This window comes from Crinia signifera, chromosome 2 (assembly GCF_055691185.1).
Source record: "Crinia signifera chromosome 2, ASM5569118v1, whole genome shotgun sequence".
Lineage (NCBI taxonomy): Eukaryota > Metazoa > Chordata > Amphibia > Anura > Myobatrachidae > Crinia > Crinia signifera.
Window position 1 is genome coordinate 15,186,608 of NC_139218.1, and position 16,007 is coordinate 15,202,614.

General features: G+C 49.3%; 1 protein-coding gene across 2 annotated transcripts in view; it reads left to right on the plus strand.

Moving 5' to 3' along the window:
- The window catches only part of LOC146059408 (nectin-1-like), a 64,548-nt gene extending 48,847 nt beyond the window's left edge, over nucleotides 1-15,701 (plus strand). Inside the window, exons 6-7 of one of the 2 annotated variants that reach the window (XM_083171610.1) lie at nucleotides 8,129-8,240; nucleotides 13,962-15,701. In XM_083171610.1, the coding sequence (XP_083027736.1) occupies nucleotides 8,129-8,240; nucleotides 13,962-14,022 (173 nt within the window). In that variant the 3' untranslated portion in view covers nucleotides 14,023-15,701. Of the gene's footprint in view, nucleotides 1-8,128; nucleotides 8,241-13,958 lie in introns of both variants that reach the window. The other variant, XM_083171609.1, reaches the window with a different exon arrangement.
- The last annotated feature ends 306 nt before the right edge of the window (nucleotides 15,702-16,007 follow it).

A 16,007-nucleotide genomic window follows, 5' to 3' on the forward strand; every position in this document is an offset into this window, starting at 1 on the left:
AAATGTTGGCATTTCAACCCTGTCAGGATTTTGACCTTGTCAGGATTTTGAACACCGGCCAATGGTTGTGGTGAAATTGATGATAGGATAGGCAGTGTGTAGATCCACACCAATAGGTCGACATTGACAAATGATTGATATTTTTTGTGTCAGTGTTGTTGACCTCAGCAAAAATCGTAAAAAACTGCCTTGTCGACCCTTTGCTTGTGTCAATCTTTTGTCAATGTTGATGTTTTAGTGTCAACTTGTTGACCTATACGTTTTCATCCCATCATCCAGATCCCTTGAATGGTATCCTATGGGTCCTCAGTCAGTATTGGACACAAATGGAATTGTGCACTCATCTGAATACTGCCACACATAATATGACACACAGACATTATATACAGTAAAATATAAGTATAATATGACACACAGATGTTATACACCAGTAGTGTCAAACTCATGGTCCTCCAGCTGTTGTGAAACTACACATCCCAGCATGCCCTGCCACAGATTTTATATACTGCATTGCTAAAACTGTGGCAGGGCATGCTGGGACGTGTAGTTTCACAGCAGCTGGGAGGGCCATGAGTTTGACACCACTGTTATGCACTGTGGTATATAGGGGTAATATGACACAGATATTATACACAGTGGGGGTAATTCTGGGTGATTCGCTCAGATGTGAATTTGCATCCTTGCGAGTCAACCTAACCCCCCTTGCGAATGGTGGTACATAAACATCCATTCGCATTGAAAGATGTGCAACGTGCACGCATATGTAAGGTCGCTCTGTACTTGTTTCCTATCACGGCCACAATTGCGGGCATCGTGTGCCTTAACTTTAAGGCACACGATGCCCGCGATTTCCTTTGAAAAAAGCAGTACTCTGGTACATTGCGTCGGTTGTGTGCCTTAAGAAGGCACACGACGCGACCGACGCGATGCCCACGATTTCCCCATAGGCTTCAATGTTAAAATATTTAACATTGAAGCCTATGCGATGGACCCGATTTGTCCATAGGCTTTAATGTTAAATTAGTTTAACATTGAAACTGAGTCCATTTAACATAGGAAAAAATGGGAAAAGGCAGAATAAGGGCCATTTCTCATTGGGTATGGCCCCGTCATGTGTGTAAAAAACAATGGTCCCCCATTGTGGCCGCCACCCCCACGATCGACGCGAACACGAAGCGTGGCGAGCGCAGCGGTGCGCGTCCTCCGACCTTTTCATTCCCCTACTATCCACGTCGGCGTGGAGTTGAGAATAGATTAGTGCGGCGAGCCACCGAGCCCGAAGCGTGGCGAGCCCCGCGAGGGGACGCTGATACCTGTGAAGCCCGCGAGGGGACGCTGATACCTGTGAAGCCCGCGAGGGGACGCAGGGATCTGTGAAGGTATCAGCGTCCGCTCGCCACGCTTCAGGCTCGGTGGCTCGCTGCGCTCGCCACACTAATCTATTCTCAACTCCATGCTGACGTGGATAGTAGGGGAATGAAAAGGTCGGAGGACGCCCACCGCTGCGTCCCGCGGGCTCGCTGCGCTCGCCACACTTCGGGTTCGCGCCGATCGTGGGGGTGGCGGCCACAATGGGGGGCCATTATTTTTTACACACATGACGGGGCCATACCCAATGAGAGATGGCCCTTATTCGGCCTTTTCCCATTTTTTCCTATGTTAAATGGACTCAGTTTCAATGGTAAAATAATTTAACATTGAAGCCTATGGAGAAATCGGGTACATCGCGTCGGTCGCGTTTTGGTATGCGCCCGACACGATTTTTTCCGACACGACCACCACGATAGAAATCATGGTGGCCGTGCTAGGAAACAAGTACCGGTTGCTCTAAGCAAACTTACATATGCGTGCACGTTCTGAAGAAAGTGGGCGGGCAGCTGACATCTGGTGATGTCAGCGGCCCGCCCCCCCGGGTCATGGCCTCATTAGCATGGGAACGCCAATGAACCGCTGGGTGTTCCCATATGCTAATGGGGCCGGCCCACCGCCCTCTCCGTCCCCTGCACGCTATTCCAGTATGCGCATGCGCAGTAAGACCACATCGGTCCCCCTGCGAAGGAAGGGCTACAGCTAGAAGAGCGGACGTTGACAGCAGCAGCAGCGGGAGCAGCAAAAGGACAGGGTGCATTTAGTAGCCTATAAAATGGGCAGGGCGCGGTGCCCTTTAAAATAAGCCAAGAGGGAGCACTAGGTTTTAGCACCTACCTTTCAGACCTTTCCAACCAGCTACAGGTGCGTTGTCATACCCGTAGCATCCATATGCCATGCAGAGCTTTGTGTGTAGATCAAGAGAATACATTCCCACAGGGACCAATGGTGGTGCTGTGTTCATGTGTATTTCTGCGCACGCACCCAGGACAGTGGGTGGAGAGGGGCGGCAGGTGGCACCAATAGCATGTGGGCGTTCTCATGCTAATGAGGCCATGGTGTGGGAGGGGGACAGCTGACATCACCGGATGTCAGCTGGCCGCACATTTCCTTCCCAGCATGCACCACATCTTTCGATGGTTGTCGACCATCAAAAGATGTGCGCGTTCCCCCCCTGCCCGGCGAATGAATGTTACTGTGGGGTAGATTTATTAAGCTCGGCGAAGTGATAAACTGTCTGGTTTTTATCACCGGCCAATCAGCTCTTACCTGTCATTTTTCAAACCAAGCCTGTAGCTTCACAGGTAGGAGCTGATTGGCCGGTGATAAAAACCAGACCGTTTATCACTTCGTCGAGTTTAATAAATCTACCGCTGTGTGACATCCATTTGCATGCCCTGCGTGCGAATTGCACTTCAGAATGGGTAGCAAGGCGGGGTTGGGTGGTCTTGCGAATCAACCGGAATAGCCTCCTCAGTTGCACACAGATATACAAGTGTCGTCATATGAATTGTGTTGCGTTTTTGAGTCTGTGATGTCAGCGCCGAATTTGCACAGACGGCAAAAGACTTCAGTGCTCTGGGAACTGTGTGTGGACCTATGATCCAGTGTTACTGTATTCCATCTTGGCGCTTCTTTATCCCCCTTGTAGCGCTCTCTTCAAGGGGTAAATTTACTTATCCAGCGCCCCCCAACCCTTTGGATGCTGCTTGAATCTCTTAATCGCTTCACTATATTGTACGGCGAGTGTGATTAAAGAACGGACAGAAATCTCAGATTTTCGCTTCTCTAGGGAGCTCAGATTTGAATCAGGGGCGTAACTATAGCACCGCAGCCCCCGCGACCGCGGGGGGCGCTATGCATGTGCGGGCGCCGGGGGCTGCAGTGCTACAGTTACGTTACACCCCGCCGCCCGCCGCACCATCCCCAGTCTTTACCTGTGCAGGTGGGGAGGACGCTGCGAGGCGGCTGGGGGGACGGACGCTGCGGGGGACACAGCTGCGGCAATTACTTACAGCTGAGCCGGGCAGGGGGAGCCGGGAGCTGTCTGTACTGAAGAAGAAAAAAAAAGCCCATACAATGAATGGGCAGCCTGTGATTGGCTGCTGAGCGCTCTCTCAGCCAATTGCTGACTGGCTGAGAGAGCGCTCAGCCAATCACAGGCTGCCCATTCATTGTATGGGCTTTTTTTTTTTCCTTCCGTACTGACAGTGACAGCTCCCGGCTCCCCCTGCCCGCCTCAGCTGTAAGTAGTAGTAGTAGTAGTAGTACGTTTATTTATAGGGCGCCGCAAAGTGTCCGCAGCGCCGTACATAGCAAACAAAAAAAAAAAAAAATGACGAGGTAACGTACAGGGTGTGTTGAAAAATACAGTATAAATGGGGGTATAGCTGGTAGAACTAAAATCAGCATCAGTTCAGAAGTAGGTGTCAAAATTGTCAAGGAGACTAAAGATGAAGTAGAGGAAGGGAAGAACAGGACAGGAGCACAGGTGAGGTAAAGAGGTAGGGTGAGTACGTGAGGAAGGAGGGCCCTACTCATAAGAGTTAACATACTAAAAATAGGTGGGTGGACGAACGAAAAACAATAGGATAAGTAGGAACGGAGGGGGACGGAGGCAGGATAAGAGGATCAAAAGAGGTTAGGAGGAGGGATAGGCTAGTCGAAAAAAGTGGGTTTTGAGGGAGCGCTTGAAGGAGGTAAGGGAATCAGAAAGCCTGATGGGTGGCGGGAGGTTGTTCCAGTGCAGGGGGGCAGCGCGAGAGAAGTCTTGGACACGGGAGTGGGAGGAGGTGATTAGGTGAGAGGTCAGTCGGCGGCAAGTAATTGCCGCCTCTGTGTCCCCCGCAGCGTCTGTCCCCCCCACCTGCATTGACGGCTACCTGGGGGAGCGGCGGGTGAGTGGCTGGGCGCCCTCCCTTTAACGGCGGGGGGGCGCCCAAAATGTAGTTCCGCCACTGATTTGAATCCTACATTTCCCAGAAGCCCCCACAACTTCCCCTGACCCCAGTCACTGATGCATCCGCAGAAAGGACCTGCCGGCTGACGGACGCCAGTGCCCCGGATACATACATACATTTGAATGGGTATGGGTATGCAGGCTTGCCAATGCTTTCCAGGGGTGGGCGGCTGACATCATGATCTTCGCAGAAGATCATAATTGGGCCTCAAATGTGCTTTGAGAGTGAACCAGAATAAGGCCCTAAATGAAGAACTGGTATAAGTGAGGAATCTGGTGTAACAAGCTGTTGTATTATCTACATTTTCACCATCTGACGAGATTCATTGTCTCAAGAAATATGTTTCCAACAAATCAAATTTGGAATAGTTCTATACAACCAATAAAATCACATTATAAAATAACATAGAGGGGGAGATTTAATAGGATGAGAGATTCAGAAAGTGAGAGATTTAGGAAGAAATCTCCAGGTTTTTTTTTTTTTTTAAAGCGGCAATCATTTACACTGCAAAACCAGTTTGGTTTTGCAGTGTAAATGATTGCCGCTTTAAAAAAAAACCCTGGAGATTTCTTCCCAAATCTCTCACTTTCTAAATCTCTCATCCTATAAAATCTCACCCAGAGTGTATTTTTTTCTAGATAGAGGTCTGGATCAACTCTAGAAGCACCTCCAAACTGTTGTCCAGGATGTTGACTGAAGACAACTGCAGAGCTATTTTAAAACCTGTTGATAGAGTGTGAACATAAGGAAGCCAGGTGTCAAAAAATGTGGCCGCCAGTTATGGCTCAGTTAAGTTAGTGGTATCATTTAATGTGTGTATATTAAACTTTTACTTTTCTCTGTAGCTGTGTTTTTTTTTAAACATTCTTTTTACAGGTGGACTACAAGTCCAATGGGGCACATTAATGCCCCGCATGCTGGGACTTGTGGTTCGGCAAGTCCCAGCATGCGGGGGAGGCCTCCTGGGACTTGTAGTTCACCTGTTAAAAGCAATGTTTTTTTATTTACTTTAATTGTATCAGCCCGGCATCCACTGCCTGGGGACGGCCCGGGCTACAGCTCTGGATGGGTGAAACCTGGGGGAGACCCCTTTATTGGGGGGGTCCCCACTCCCCCAAGTATTCCGTTCAGGGATGACCAGCCACGGTGCGCATGGTACGGCCGGGGGAACTTACGTAAAAAGTGTCCCCCGGCTTTGGCATGACACCGCGGGCTGTTGGAGCCTGGTGCTGCTTCCAAAATATGAGGAACCCCCAGTTTTTTTTGTCCTCCGCATTTTTGAAACCAGGACCGGCCCAAGAGTTTGAGGCCGGTTTCAGAAATACCAGGGACCCCTACACATTTTGTCCCCCATATATTTGAACCAGGTCAGGCTCAATGAGCCCAAGGCTTGGTAGGCTCAAGAGGGGGGACCCCAAACAATTTTTTATGTTTTTTACTAAATACTGTACACTTTCATGTCTAAAAACAACGCACGTCTAAAAATCGCACATTTTCGTTACTAAAAAAATCATACTCACCTACCGACCATGTCCATCTACTGCATGGGTCTTCAACCTGTGGCCCTCCAGATGTTGTGTAACTACATGTTCCAACATGCATTGCCACATTATTTCCTATAAGAGCATGCCAAAACTGTCAGGGCATGCTGGGACATGTAGTTCCACAACATCTGGAGGGCCACAGGTTGAAGACCTGTGATCTACTGTATAGGCCATGTTGTCCAATAGCAGTCTGCCTGAAGCCTGTAGTAGTAGTACGTTTATTTATAAGGCGCCACAAAGTGTCTGCAGCGCCGTACATAGCAAACAAAAAACAAATTACAAGGTAACGTACAGGGTGCGTTGATAAAATACAGCATAAATAGGGTATAGCTGGAAGAACTAAAATCAGCATCAGTTCAGAAGTAGGTGTCGAAATTGTCGAGGAGACTGAAGATGAAGTAGAGGAAGGGAAGACCAGTGCAGGAGTGCTGGTCAGGTAAAGAGGTAGGGTGAGTACGTGAGGAAGGAGGGCCCTACTCATAAGAGTTAACAGACTAAAAGGAGGTGGGTGGACGAACAAAAAACAATAGGATAAGTAGGAACGGATGGGAACGGAGGCAGGATAGGAGGATCAAAGAGGTTAGGAGGAGGAGGGATAGGCTAGTTGAAAAAAGAGGGTTTTGAGGGAGCGCTTGAAGGAGGTAAGGGAATCAGAAAGCCTGATGGGTGGCGGGAGGTTCCAGTGCAGGGGTCAGCGCGAGAGAAGTCTTGGACACGGGAGTGGGAGGAGGTGATAAGGTGAGAGGTCAGTCGGCGGTCAGCGATGGAGTTAAGAGGATAGGAGGGAGTGTGGATAGAGATCAGTGAAGAGAGGTAAGGAGCGGTGGAGGAGGAGAGAGCCTTGTAGGTGGTGGTGGGGAGTTTAAACAGAACCCGGAAAGGAATGGGGAGCCAGTGAAGAGATAGACAGCGGGGGGAGGTGGAGGTGGAGCGACGGAAGAGGAAGATGAGCCTAGCAGCAGCGTTAAGAATGGATTGGAGAGGTGCAAGGCGGGTGAGAGGTAGCCCAGAGAGAAGGATGTTGCAGTAGTCAAGGCGGGAGATGACAAGAGAGTGAATAAGAATTTTGGTCGCGTCAGTGGAGAGGAATGGTCTGATGCGTGAGATGTTGTGTAGGTGAAAGCGGCAAGACTGTGAGAGAGCACGAATGTGGGGGGTGAAAGAGAGGGAGGAGTCAATGATGACACCGAGGCAGCGCGTTTGGTCGGTGGAGGTGATCTCTGTTTCACCAATGCTGATGGAGATAGTTGGAGAAGAGGAGATGTTCGGGGGATGGAAGATTAGAAGTTCAGTTTTAGCCATGTTTAGTTTCAGGAAGCGTTGGGCCATCCAGGCTGAGATGGCCGTGAGGCATTCGGAGACCTTGGACAGGAGTGATAGGGATAGGTCGGGGGAGGAGAGATAGATTATCATCAGTGTAAAGGTGGTAATGGAAGCTACAGGAGCTGATGAGGGTGCCCAGAGAGGTGGTGTAGAGGGAGAAGAGGAGAGGGCCAAGGACTGACCCTTGGGGAACACCGACTGGCTGTGGGGGTAGTAGGAGAGGAGGAGCTCGGAGTGGAGACGGAGAAGGAGCGATCGGAGAGGAATGAGGTGAACCAGCAGAAGACCGTGCCAGTGATGCCAAAGGAGCGGAGGGTGTTGAGCAGGAGAGGGTGGTCAACAGTGTCAGATCAAGCTGGATGAGGATAGAGAAGAGGCCTTTGGATTTAGCCGATAGTAGGCGGACACGAGCGAGTGTAATATGCCAGGTATGATGGCGCTTGGGCATTCTGGATACCAAAATGACGTGCTACTGCTTTGTCCATAGAGATCCATTTGTTAAAGCAATGTGGTTCACTGATCTGGGATCCTCAATGCTTTTATTGTTTTAGTGTCTTCCCATCAAAACTAGTCTTGGTGGGAGGATAAAGGGTTATAATAAGAAGTACATATAATCCTGCATTGCGTTTCCACCACCCCGAAGCTGTGGAAAGTGTGGGTGCCTGTTGCTGTGCCACGTGACGTGGCACTGTGTGGTAATTGTGATCTGGACATACTGTGCCAGTCAGGATTTGATTCTACTCATCTCTTAAAAAATATTGTTCCCCTTTATACAGATGTTTTATTTTTAATCTGATCGACAATACGCACCAATGCTTAGTGACCTTGTAAGAAGATATTTCTCCATCAGCCTGTCAATCAGCCGTCAGCCTGTCAATCAGCCGTCAGCCTGTCAATCACCTAATAATCTTTCTGTCTCTTCTTCTCTTGTAGAGTCCCGTCGTTGCCATGAGGTTCTTATTTTCCCTTTTTGTTACATACTTGGAGTCGTGCTGTTTTGTGTTGTGTGGGTTGTCTTTGATCGTCGGAGACGAGCACACACCAGGTAGGGTGGGCTGTACAATAGTGTTGTAGATTGCATGCAGTTAAGTTGGAACCCATTTATAAATGAGTGTGATATATAACGATATGAGTATATGATTTATGAGCTAGTGGGACGTTATTGTGGCTGTTAAGGGGATTACACTTTGGCCCTTATTCAGATCTGATCGCAGTACAAGTTTGTTCTCAAAATTAGCAAAACCATGTGCACTGCAGGTGGGGCAGATGTAACATGTGCAGAGAGAGTAAAATTTGGGTAGGGTGTGTTGAAACTGAAATCTAAATTGCAGAGTAAAAATAAAGCAGCCAGTATTTACCCTGCACAGAAACAAAATAACTCACATTAATCTAATTCTCTCTATACATGTTACATCTGCCCCACCTGCAGTGCACATGGTTTTGCCCATTTTGAGAACAATTTTGTACTGCGATCAGATCTGAATTAGGGCCTTTATCCAAAACTCACAATCACTGAAGTATCCCGTGTTTTTGTGTCACTCAGTCAATCATACGAAGTAAACATGGGGCAAAAGGGTGAAGAAGATCCGGAATTTCAAAGAAGCCAACAGATCACGCCTGGTGACATTACTGTCCTCTGGACATAGTAAAGCAGAAGGTGATAACGCACAAGCCAATCAACTCCTAACTGTCATTTTTCAAACATAGCTGATTGGCTTGTGCGTTATCACCCCCCACTTTATCTCCAATTTATCTCTTCACCAGGCTTAATACATCTGCCCCAGTGTACCAGCGGCGACTCCAGAGGAGGGGCTGCAGCACAGTTCAAAATTCGGTACTTGTTTCCTAGAACGGCGCCCACGATTTTGATCTTAGGCATCGCAAGGAAAAAAATTGCGTCGGTCGCATCGCATGCGGCCAAAAAATCGCATGCGATGCGACCGATGCGATTACCGCGATTTCACATAGGGAACAATGTTAAATGGCCCACAGACCCCAAATAGCCACCCTGAAGTGTGAAATGGCCCCCCCAATTGTTAACGCCACCCCACGATGAACGCCAACCCGAAGCGCGGCCACGCTTCGGGCTCGTATTCCGCGTCCGCTCGCCACGCTTCGGGCTCGGTGGCTCGCTGCTCTCGCCACACTTTCTATTCTCAACTCCACGCCGACGTGGATAGTGGGGGTATGAAAAGGTCGGAGGACGCGTACCGCTGCGCTCGCCACGCTTCGGGTTGACGTTGATCGTGGGGTGGCGTTAACAATTGGGGGGGCCATTTCACACTTCAGGGTGGCTATTTGGGGTCTGTGGGCCATTTAACATTGTTCCCTATGTGAAATCGGGTCAATTGGGCCATTTAACATTGTTCCCTGGGCGGTGCGCGTCCTCCGACTTTTTTCATACCCCCACTATCCACATCGGCATGGAGTTGATTTTATAAAGTGTGGCGAGCGCAGCAACATGTTAAGTAATCTGCGCTCGCCACGCTTCGGGCTCCTTTTCGGCGTCCCCTCGCGGGGCTCTCCACGCTTCGGGCTCGGTGGCTCGCCACACTTTATAAAATCAACTCCACACCGACGTGGATAGTGGGGATATGAAAAAAGTCGGAGGACGGGTATCGCCGCCCCTCACGGGCTCGCTTCAGGTTGGCATTGATGGTGGGGTGGCATTAACAATCAGGGGTCATACACCAAAATGGGGGGGCCTGGGGGGGCATTTAACATTGCCCCTAATGGGAAATCGGGTCTCAGGGACCATTTGGGAACATTTAACATTGATTCCTATGGAAAAATCGCGTTGATCGCTTAGCGGCCAACGCGATTTTCCCGACCCTATGAAAAAAATCGGGCGCCCAGATATTACACAAGTACCGGATTCTATTCTACTGTTGTCAGTTCAGCACCACAGCGCACGCCAATAACATGCGCACGGGTTGGCGGAACTCACAGCAGTTCCCTTGGTTTTTGGCATTTGAATGGGAAATGGAAAAGTGATTTTAAATCCGAGACAGAAGAAATGTTCATTAGGGAATACGCTGCACAGAAGGGAAGAACAGATCTTTGTTTCTAACACAGAATATTTGTTCTACATCTGATGTTTTTCTTCTATTGTTTTTTCTGTTTTTTTTAAATAAAAATGTTTATAGGAAAAAATAAATATGGCGAATACCTAAACAGTTACCTCCCACTTCCTCCCGAGTGTCCACACAAATCCGAGAGTCACTGAGATATGTGTGCAAATTCCACATCATTCAATGCTGGGCGACCATCGAATGTTGTGGATTTTCACCCACAGGCTGGGAATGGGGGCGGGGGGGGGGGGTAGGCTGGCAGCACGGCGTTCCCACGGATGGGGTTTGGTGGACTCGCAAGGCTTGCAAATCAACCAGAATAACCCCCATATTCCGCAGCGCTGTACAGGGAATATTTGAACATTCACATCAGTCCCTGCCCCAGTGGAGCTTACAATCTATATTCCCTACCACATGTACACGCACACAGACATTCTAGGGTTAATTTTGTCAGAAGCCAATTAACCTACCTGTATAGTTTTGGATTACGAATTGAAAAATACATGCTTAGCGCTGGGTTGCAAATAACTGTCAGTTTTCAGACCACCCAGCAGGTCTGTCACAGTTTCCAAACACCCAGCAGATGCACAGGTACAATTCATCAACTGGTACATTTTCCAGAGCACAATGGTGATGCATTGCAAGCTGCAGGTACATAACTCCAAGTTGAAGCAACCAATTACGCCAATGATTATATTCATTCATTTCCAGCAATTATTGCACACACGGAAATAACTGTGTTATTTTTACTGTTTATATTTATTGTAACGTTTCATTTCCTGTGATTTAGTGAAAGTCATTGAGGCTAAGACCCCGGGCACTGTGTGGGCTTGTATTATCTGATTGCACAGTAGTTGCGTTTGGGGAAGGGAAGGCGGTTTCTGACGCACCACGTGCCATCAGCGTGGGAATCGTGTAGTAGCTTTTTCCAATGATATGGTTGCGTCAGCTGTAGAATAATCAATGATCTATGTGTGGTTTCCTGGAAGCAGTAAGACTCTCGTCCTGTAAATGCTGTGCAGATACAATATGATTCAGTGGTTACCGACAGACTCGCCGACTTCGCAAGATGTGTTGTACTCAAGTTTAAAATCCAAGCCTATTCCATTATTGATGAGTTTAATACGACTTGTTAATAGTTGTGAGTGCAGTTATCCCAACAATGCTTCCTAGAATTCAGCCCGAGATTGTAAAATGATAAATAATCGCCTGTCGGATGTAGGGGATACGTCACTTTTTGTTTGGGATATTAGTGTTCATTTTATTACCCTGCACTGTTCAAAACCTTGTGCAGTTCCTCTTTCCTGCCTGAGGCGTCGCTCTCTGCTGTGGAGCTTCTAGCACGGTGTGGTATGTATTTCAGCAGAGAGATACAGACCAAGCTGTGCTAGGCGCAGTGTGGCAGAGAGCGGCACTTGAGGCGGAAAATAGGAACTGCACGGATTCGGAAAGGTGCAGGGTCCTAGAATAAAAACTAGATACTTGTAAAAAAAAACTCATCCGCCAAACATTCATTTCTCTACCAGCCACAAACACGTCATGGAATGGAAAATTTGGGCCTGATTCATACCTGTGCGCTAGGCTGCATATACTCACAGCCTAGCGAACAGGTAAACGCCTTCCCGCTGACTGCATCCGTTCCCTATTATGCAAGCGTTTCCCGTTCCCTAGCATGCGAACGTTTCCCAGTCCCCAGCATGCGGGCGTTTCCCGTTCCCTATTATGCGAGCGTTTCCCGTTCCCTATTATGCGAGCGTTTCCCATTCCCTATTATGCAAGCGTTTCCCGTTCCCTAGCATGCGAACGTTTCCCAGTCCCCAGCATGCGGGCGTTTCCTGTTCCCTATTATGCGAGCGTTTCCCGTTCCCTATTATGCGAGCGTTTCCCATTCCCTATTATGCGAGCATTTCCCGTTCCCCAGCATGCGAGCGTTTCCCGTTCCCTAGCATGCGGGCGTTTCCCGTTCCCCAGCATGCGAGCGTTTCCCGTTCCCTAGCATGCGGGCGTTTCCCGTTCCCCAGCATGCGGGCGTTTCCCGTTCCCCAGCATGCGAGCGTTTCCCGTTCCCTAGCATGCGGGCGTTTCCCGTTCCCCAGCATGCGAGCGTTTCCCGTTCCCCAGCATGCGAGCGTTTCCCGTTCCCTAGCATGCGGGCGTTTCCCGTTCCCCAGCATGCGAGCGTTTCCCGTTCCCTAGCATGCGGGCGTTTCCCGTTCCCTAGCATGCGAGCGTTTCCCGTTCCCTAGCATGCGACCGTTTCCCGTTCCCTAGCATGCGGGCGTTTCCCGTTCCCCAGCATGCGAGCGTTTCCCGTTCCCTAGCATGCGGGCGTTTCCCGTTCCCCAGCATGCAAGCGTTTCCCGTTCCCTAGCATGCGGGCGTTTCCCGTTCCCTAGCATGCGGGTGTTTCCCGTTCCCCAGCATGCGAGCGTTTCCCGTTCCCCAGCATGCAAGCGTTTCCCGTTCCCCAGCATGCAAGCGTTTCCCGTTCCCCAGCATGCGAGCGTTTCCCTTCCCTAGCATGCAAGCGTTTCCAGTTCCCTAGCATGCGGGCGTTTCCCATTCCCTAGCATGCGAGCGTTTCCCATTCCCTAGCATGTGGGCGTTTCCCATTCCCTAGCATGCGAGCGTTTCCCGTTCCCCAGCATGCGAGCGTTTCCCGTTCCCTAGCATGCGGGCGTTTCCCATTCCCTAGCATGCAAACGTTTCCCATTCCCTAGCATCCGAGCGTTTCCCGTTCCCTAGCATGCAAACGTTTCCCATTCCCTAGCATCTGAGCGTTTACCGTTCCCTAGCATGCAAACGTTTCCCATTCCCTAGCATCCGAGCGTTTCCCGTTCCCTAGCATGCAAACGTTTCCCATTCCCTAGCATCCGAGCGTTTCCCGTTCCCCAACATGCGAGCGTTTCCCGTTCCCCAGCATGCGAGCGTTTCCCGTTCCCCAGCATGTGAGCGTTTCCCGTTCCCCAGCATGCGAGAGTTTCCCTTTCCCTAGCATGCAAACGTTTCCCATTCCCTAGCATCCGAGCGTTTCCCGTTCCCTAGCATCCGAGCGTTTCCCGTTCCCTAGCATACAAGCGTTTCCCGTTCCCTAGCATGCGAGCGTTTCCCGTTTCCTAGCATGCGAGCGTTTCCCGTTTCCTAGCATCCGAGCGTTTCCCGTTCCCTAGCATACGAGTGTTTCCCGTTCCCTAGCATGCGAGCGTTTCCCGTTCCCTAGCATGCGGGCGTTTCCCGTTCCCTAGCATGCGAGCGTTTCCCGTTCCCTAGCATGCGAGCGTTTCCCGTTCCCTAGCATGCGAGCGTGCATTCTCATACCCATCCGCTCGTATGCAGACGATGGTCTTTCGCCATCGAGTGAATTTTCTCCCCTCCGCCAAATTTGGGGTGGGCGCTGACATCATGTGACATCAGCCCCCATCCCTCCTTCCCCCGAGCAGGGGTACGCCCAGTGTTTTGAAAAACTGGGCATATCCCTGCCCCCCCCCCCTTACTGGAGCGAACTGGGTTTTCACATGCACATAATCGCGCACACGCAAACCCCGAACATTGAACATCTGTTACAAATGGGTCTGAATCGGCCCCTTTATTTTACCTTCCCTCTTAATTTCTGAAAATGTTTGTTATCTGCTAAATGTATTACTTTAATAGATTTAATATAAAATATTTATTTTATTTATTTGTTTCTCCAGCAGACAAAACACAGGGATGAAAGCGGATCCAGCGAGTCCCGGGGAAGCCGCCGAATTAGAATGAACATCTGGTTATGTACTAAAGAACCGGACAGAATATCGCCCCCACGTCTGCTTGTCCTACACCTCATTCCGACACCCGGAGATCTCTAACTTGTATGCGCCCCTTCGCTGGACAGGCTTCCCCCCAGATTTGGGTACACGGCTGTGGGATTTACACCCATTCAGATACGAGGGCATTAGTGTGCTCACCATTGGTGGGACAGACGTACACTTCAGTCCAGATCAGTCACCGCTTGGCGTTGCGCTTGGCGGCCTGGGGCTGCTCGGCCTCGGAATGAAACAAAAAGAAACCGTTGCGCTCAACACAAAGGGATGTTTTGAGGGTAGCTCACAGCAAAGTTGGCACTCAAAGGGTTAAGGTTAGAAGCGGCAGCACGAGTTAGCCAGTCAGTGAAGCAGATAACGTGGGGAAGGTCGCCCAGGTAAATGTATTTGCGTTGTCCCGATGTTACCTGTATAAGTCAGGCTGAGTAACCGATGTTCTCAGCTTATTTGACAAGTATTTCTCATATGTTAAAGCCCCCGCTGGGATAATATGGCACGGTGTCAGGAACAGGAGCAGGCTGGAGAGGGATCATAAGATCCCTCTCCTGAGAACAGGCCTCAAATGGAACGCGCACCCACATGAATGAGACGGGACAGCCTTGGGCAGTTATTATGTAGATATGAAAGTGTATGTTAAATGCGCACCAGTGGCTGCACTGTAGCCATGAGGAGCTCAACTACGTCTGTAATATTCATTATTTATTATTTTTTTTTTTTAGTAACTTGTATCTTTGTGGGTTTTTTACTGCTCTGTGTTTCTTTTATATGTAAACCAGCTTCGTTGTGTCTCCTGCTAAGAACCAGACGCATCAAATCTCATTCAGTTGTGGGCAGCGGTTTCTTCTTATCTCATCCCATGCCCTAGCCTCTCATCGCCAGTCGTAATGCCAAGTGGCGACTAATCCGGACCAAGTACCGCAGCCATGTCCCCAAACCTCGGGGAACCGCTATGACACTGCCACGCTTAGAGTCTCTCAGCTTTATAAGCCGCTCACCTGCTAATGTTTGACAACAGAGGTTGCATGGCTGTATGCGCTCAGCAATGGCTAGAAGCAAAGTGGCTGAGCACACTAAGCAGTAGGGAGTCCGCGTAGTCTCAGCACGGCTAACTCTCTCTCTGTATATGTTACATCTGCCCCGCCTGCAGTGCAGCATGGTTTTGTCCGTCTGCAAAAATTAACTGGTCTGAATCAGGCCCATGGTGGGGCTGGGGGCAATAACCGCAGTGTGTCCAGTTGCGATGATTTATCGGAGGTGAGAACTTCGGGTAACTGGGCCTCAGCATAAACCCTCCCCAGCGGCAGAGTCCTCTCAGCCAGTGTATAGTGTTACACATTAGTAGTATAAGCTTGTGGTTTGATGCCAGGGGACTTGTGTGGCTATTTAGGCTAGTATTGTATAAAACATCTTATAGCTGCGTTATTGTAGCACGTTGTCATTGGCAACATAATAAAGCCAAAGATTACACTACGTAATATAGGATACACCAAGCTGTACTAGAAGCTCATGTAGTGTCACAGGGATTAATCTGTGTTGTTGTATTTATTGCATTCTGCGGCAGGACTGCTTGTGTTACATGTTCCATATACTGTACTTGTATATAAAGTGCCTTGTAAATAAATATATACAGATTGAGCCGATGTCAGCATACAGATAGTGGTAGATGCTCAAATTAGTTCAGTAAAAATTTTCAGGTGCATGAGGGAGGGGTTAATACTTAGTAAGTAACAAGACATTGGTTCCCCCGGCACACTGAATAGTTTTAGCAACCAATCTTGAACACTACATGATAATAGAATTCAGAGATATTGGTTACATATACCTGCGCAGGTGTATGATATGCCCCCAAGCCGCGTCAAGGCTTCTCTGTATATTGGGAGTCCCTAGCGCTATATCTAGGTGCAGGGTGTGGCACCCCAAAAACTATCATAAGCTAGGAGG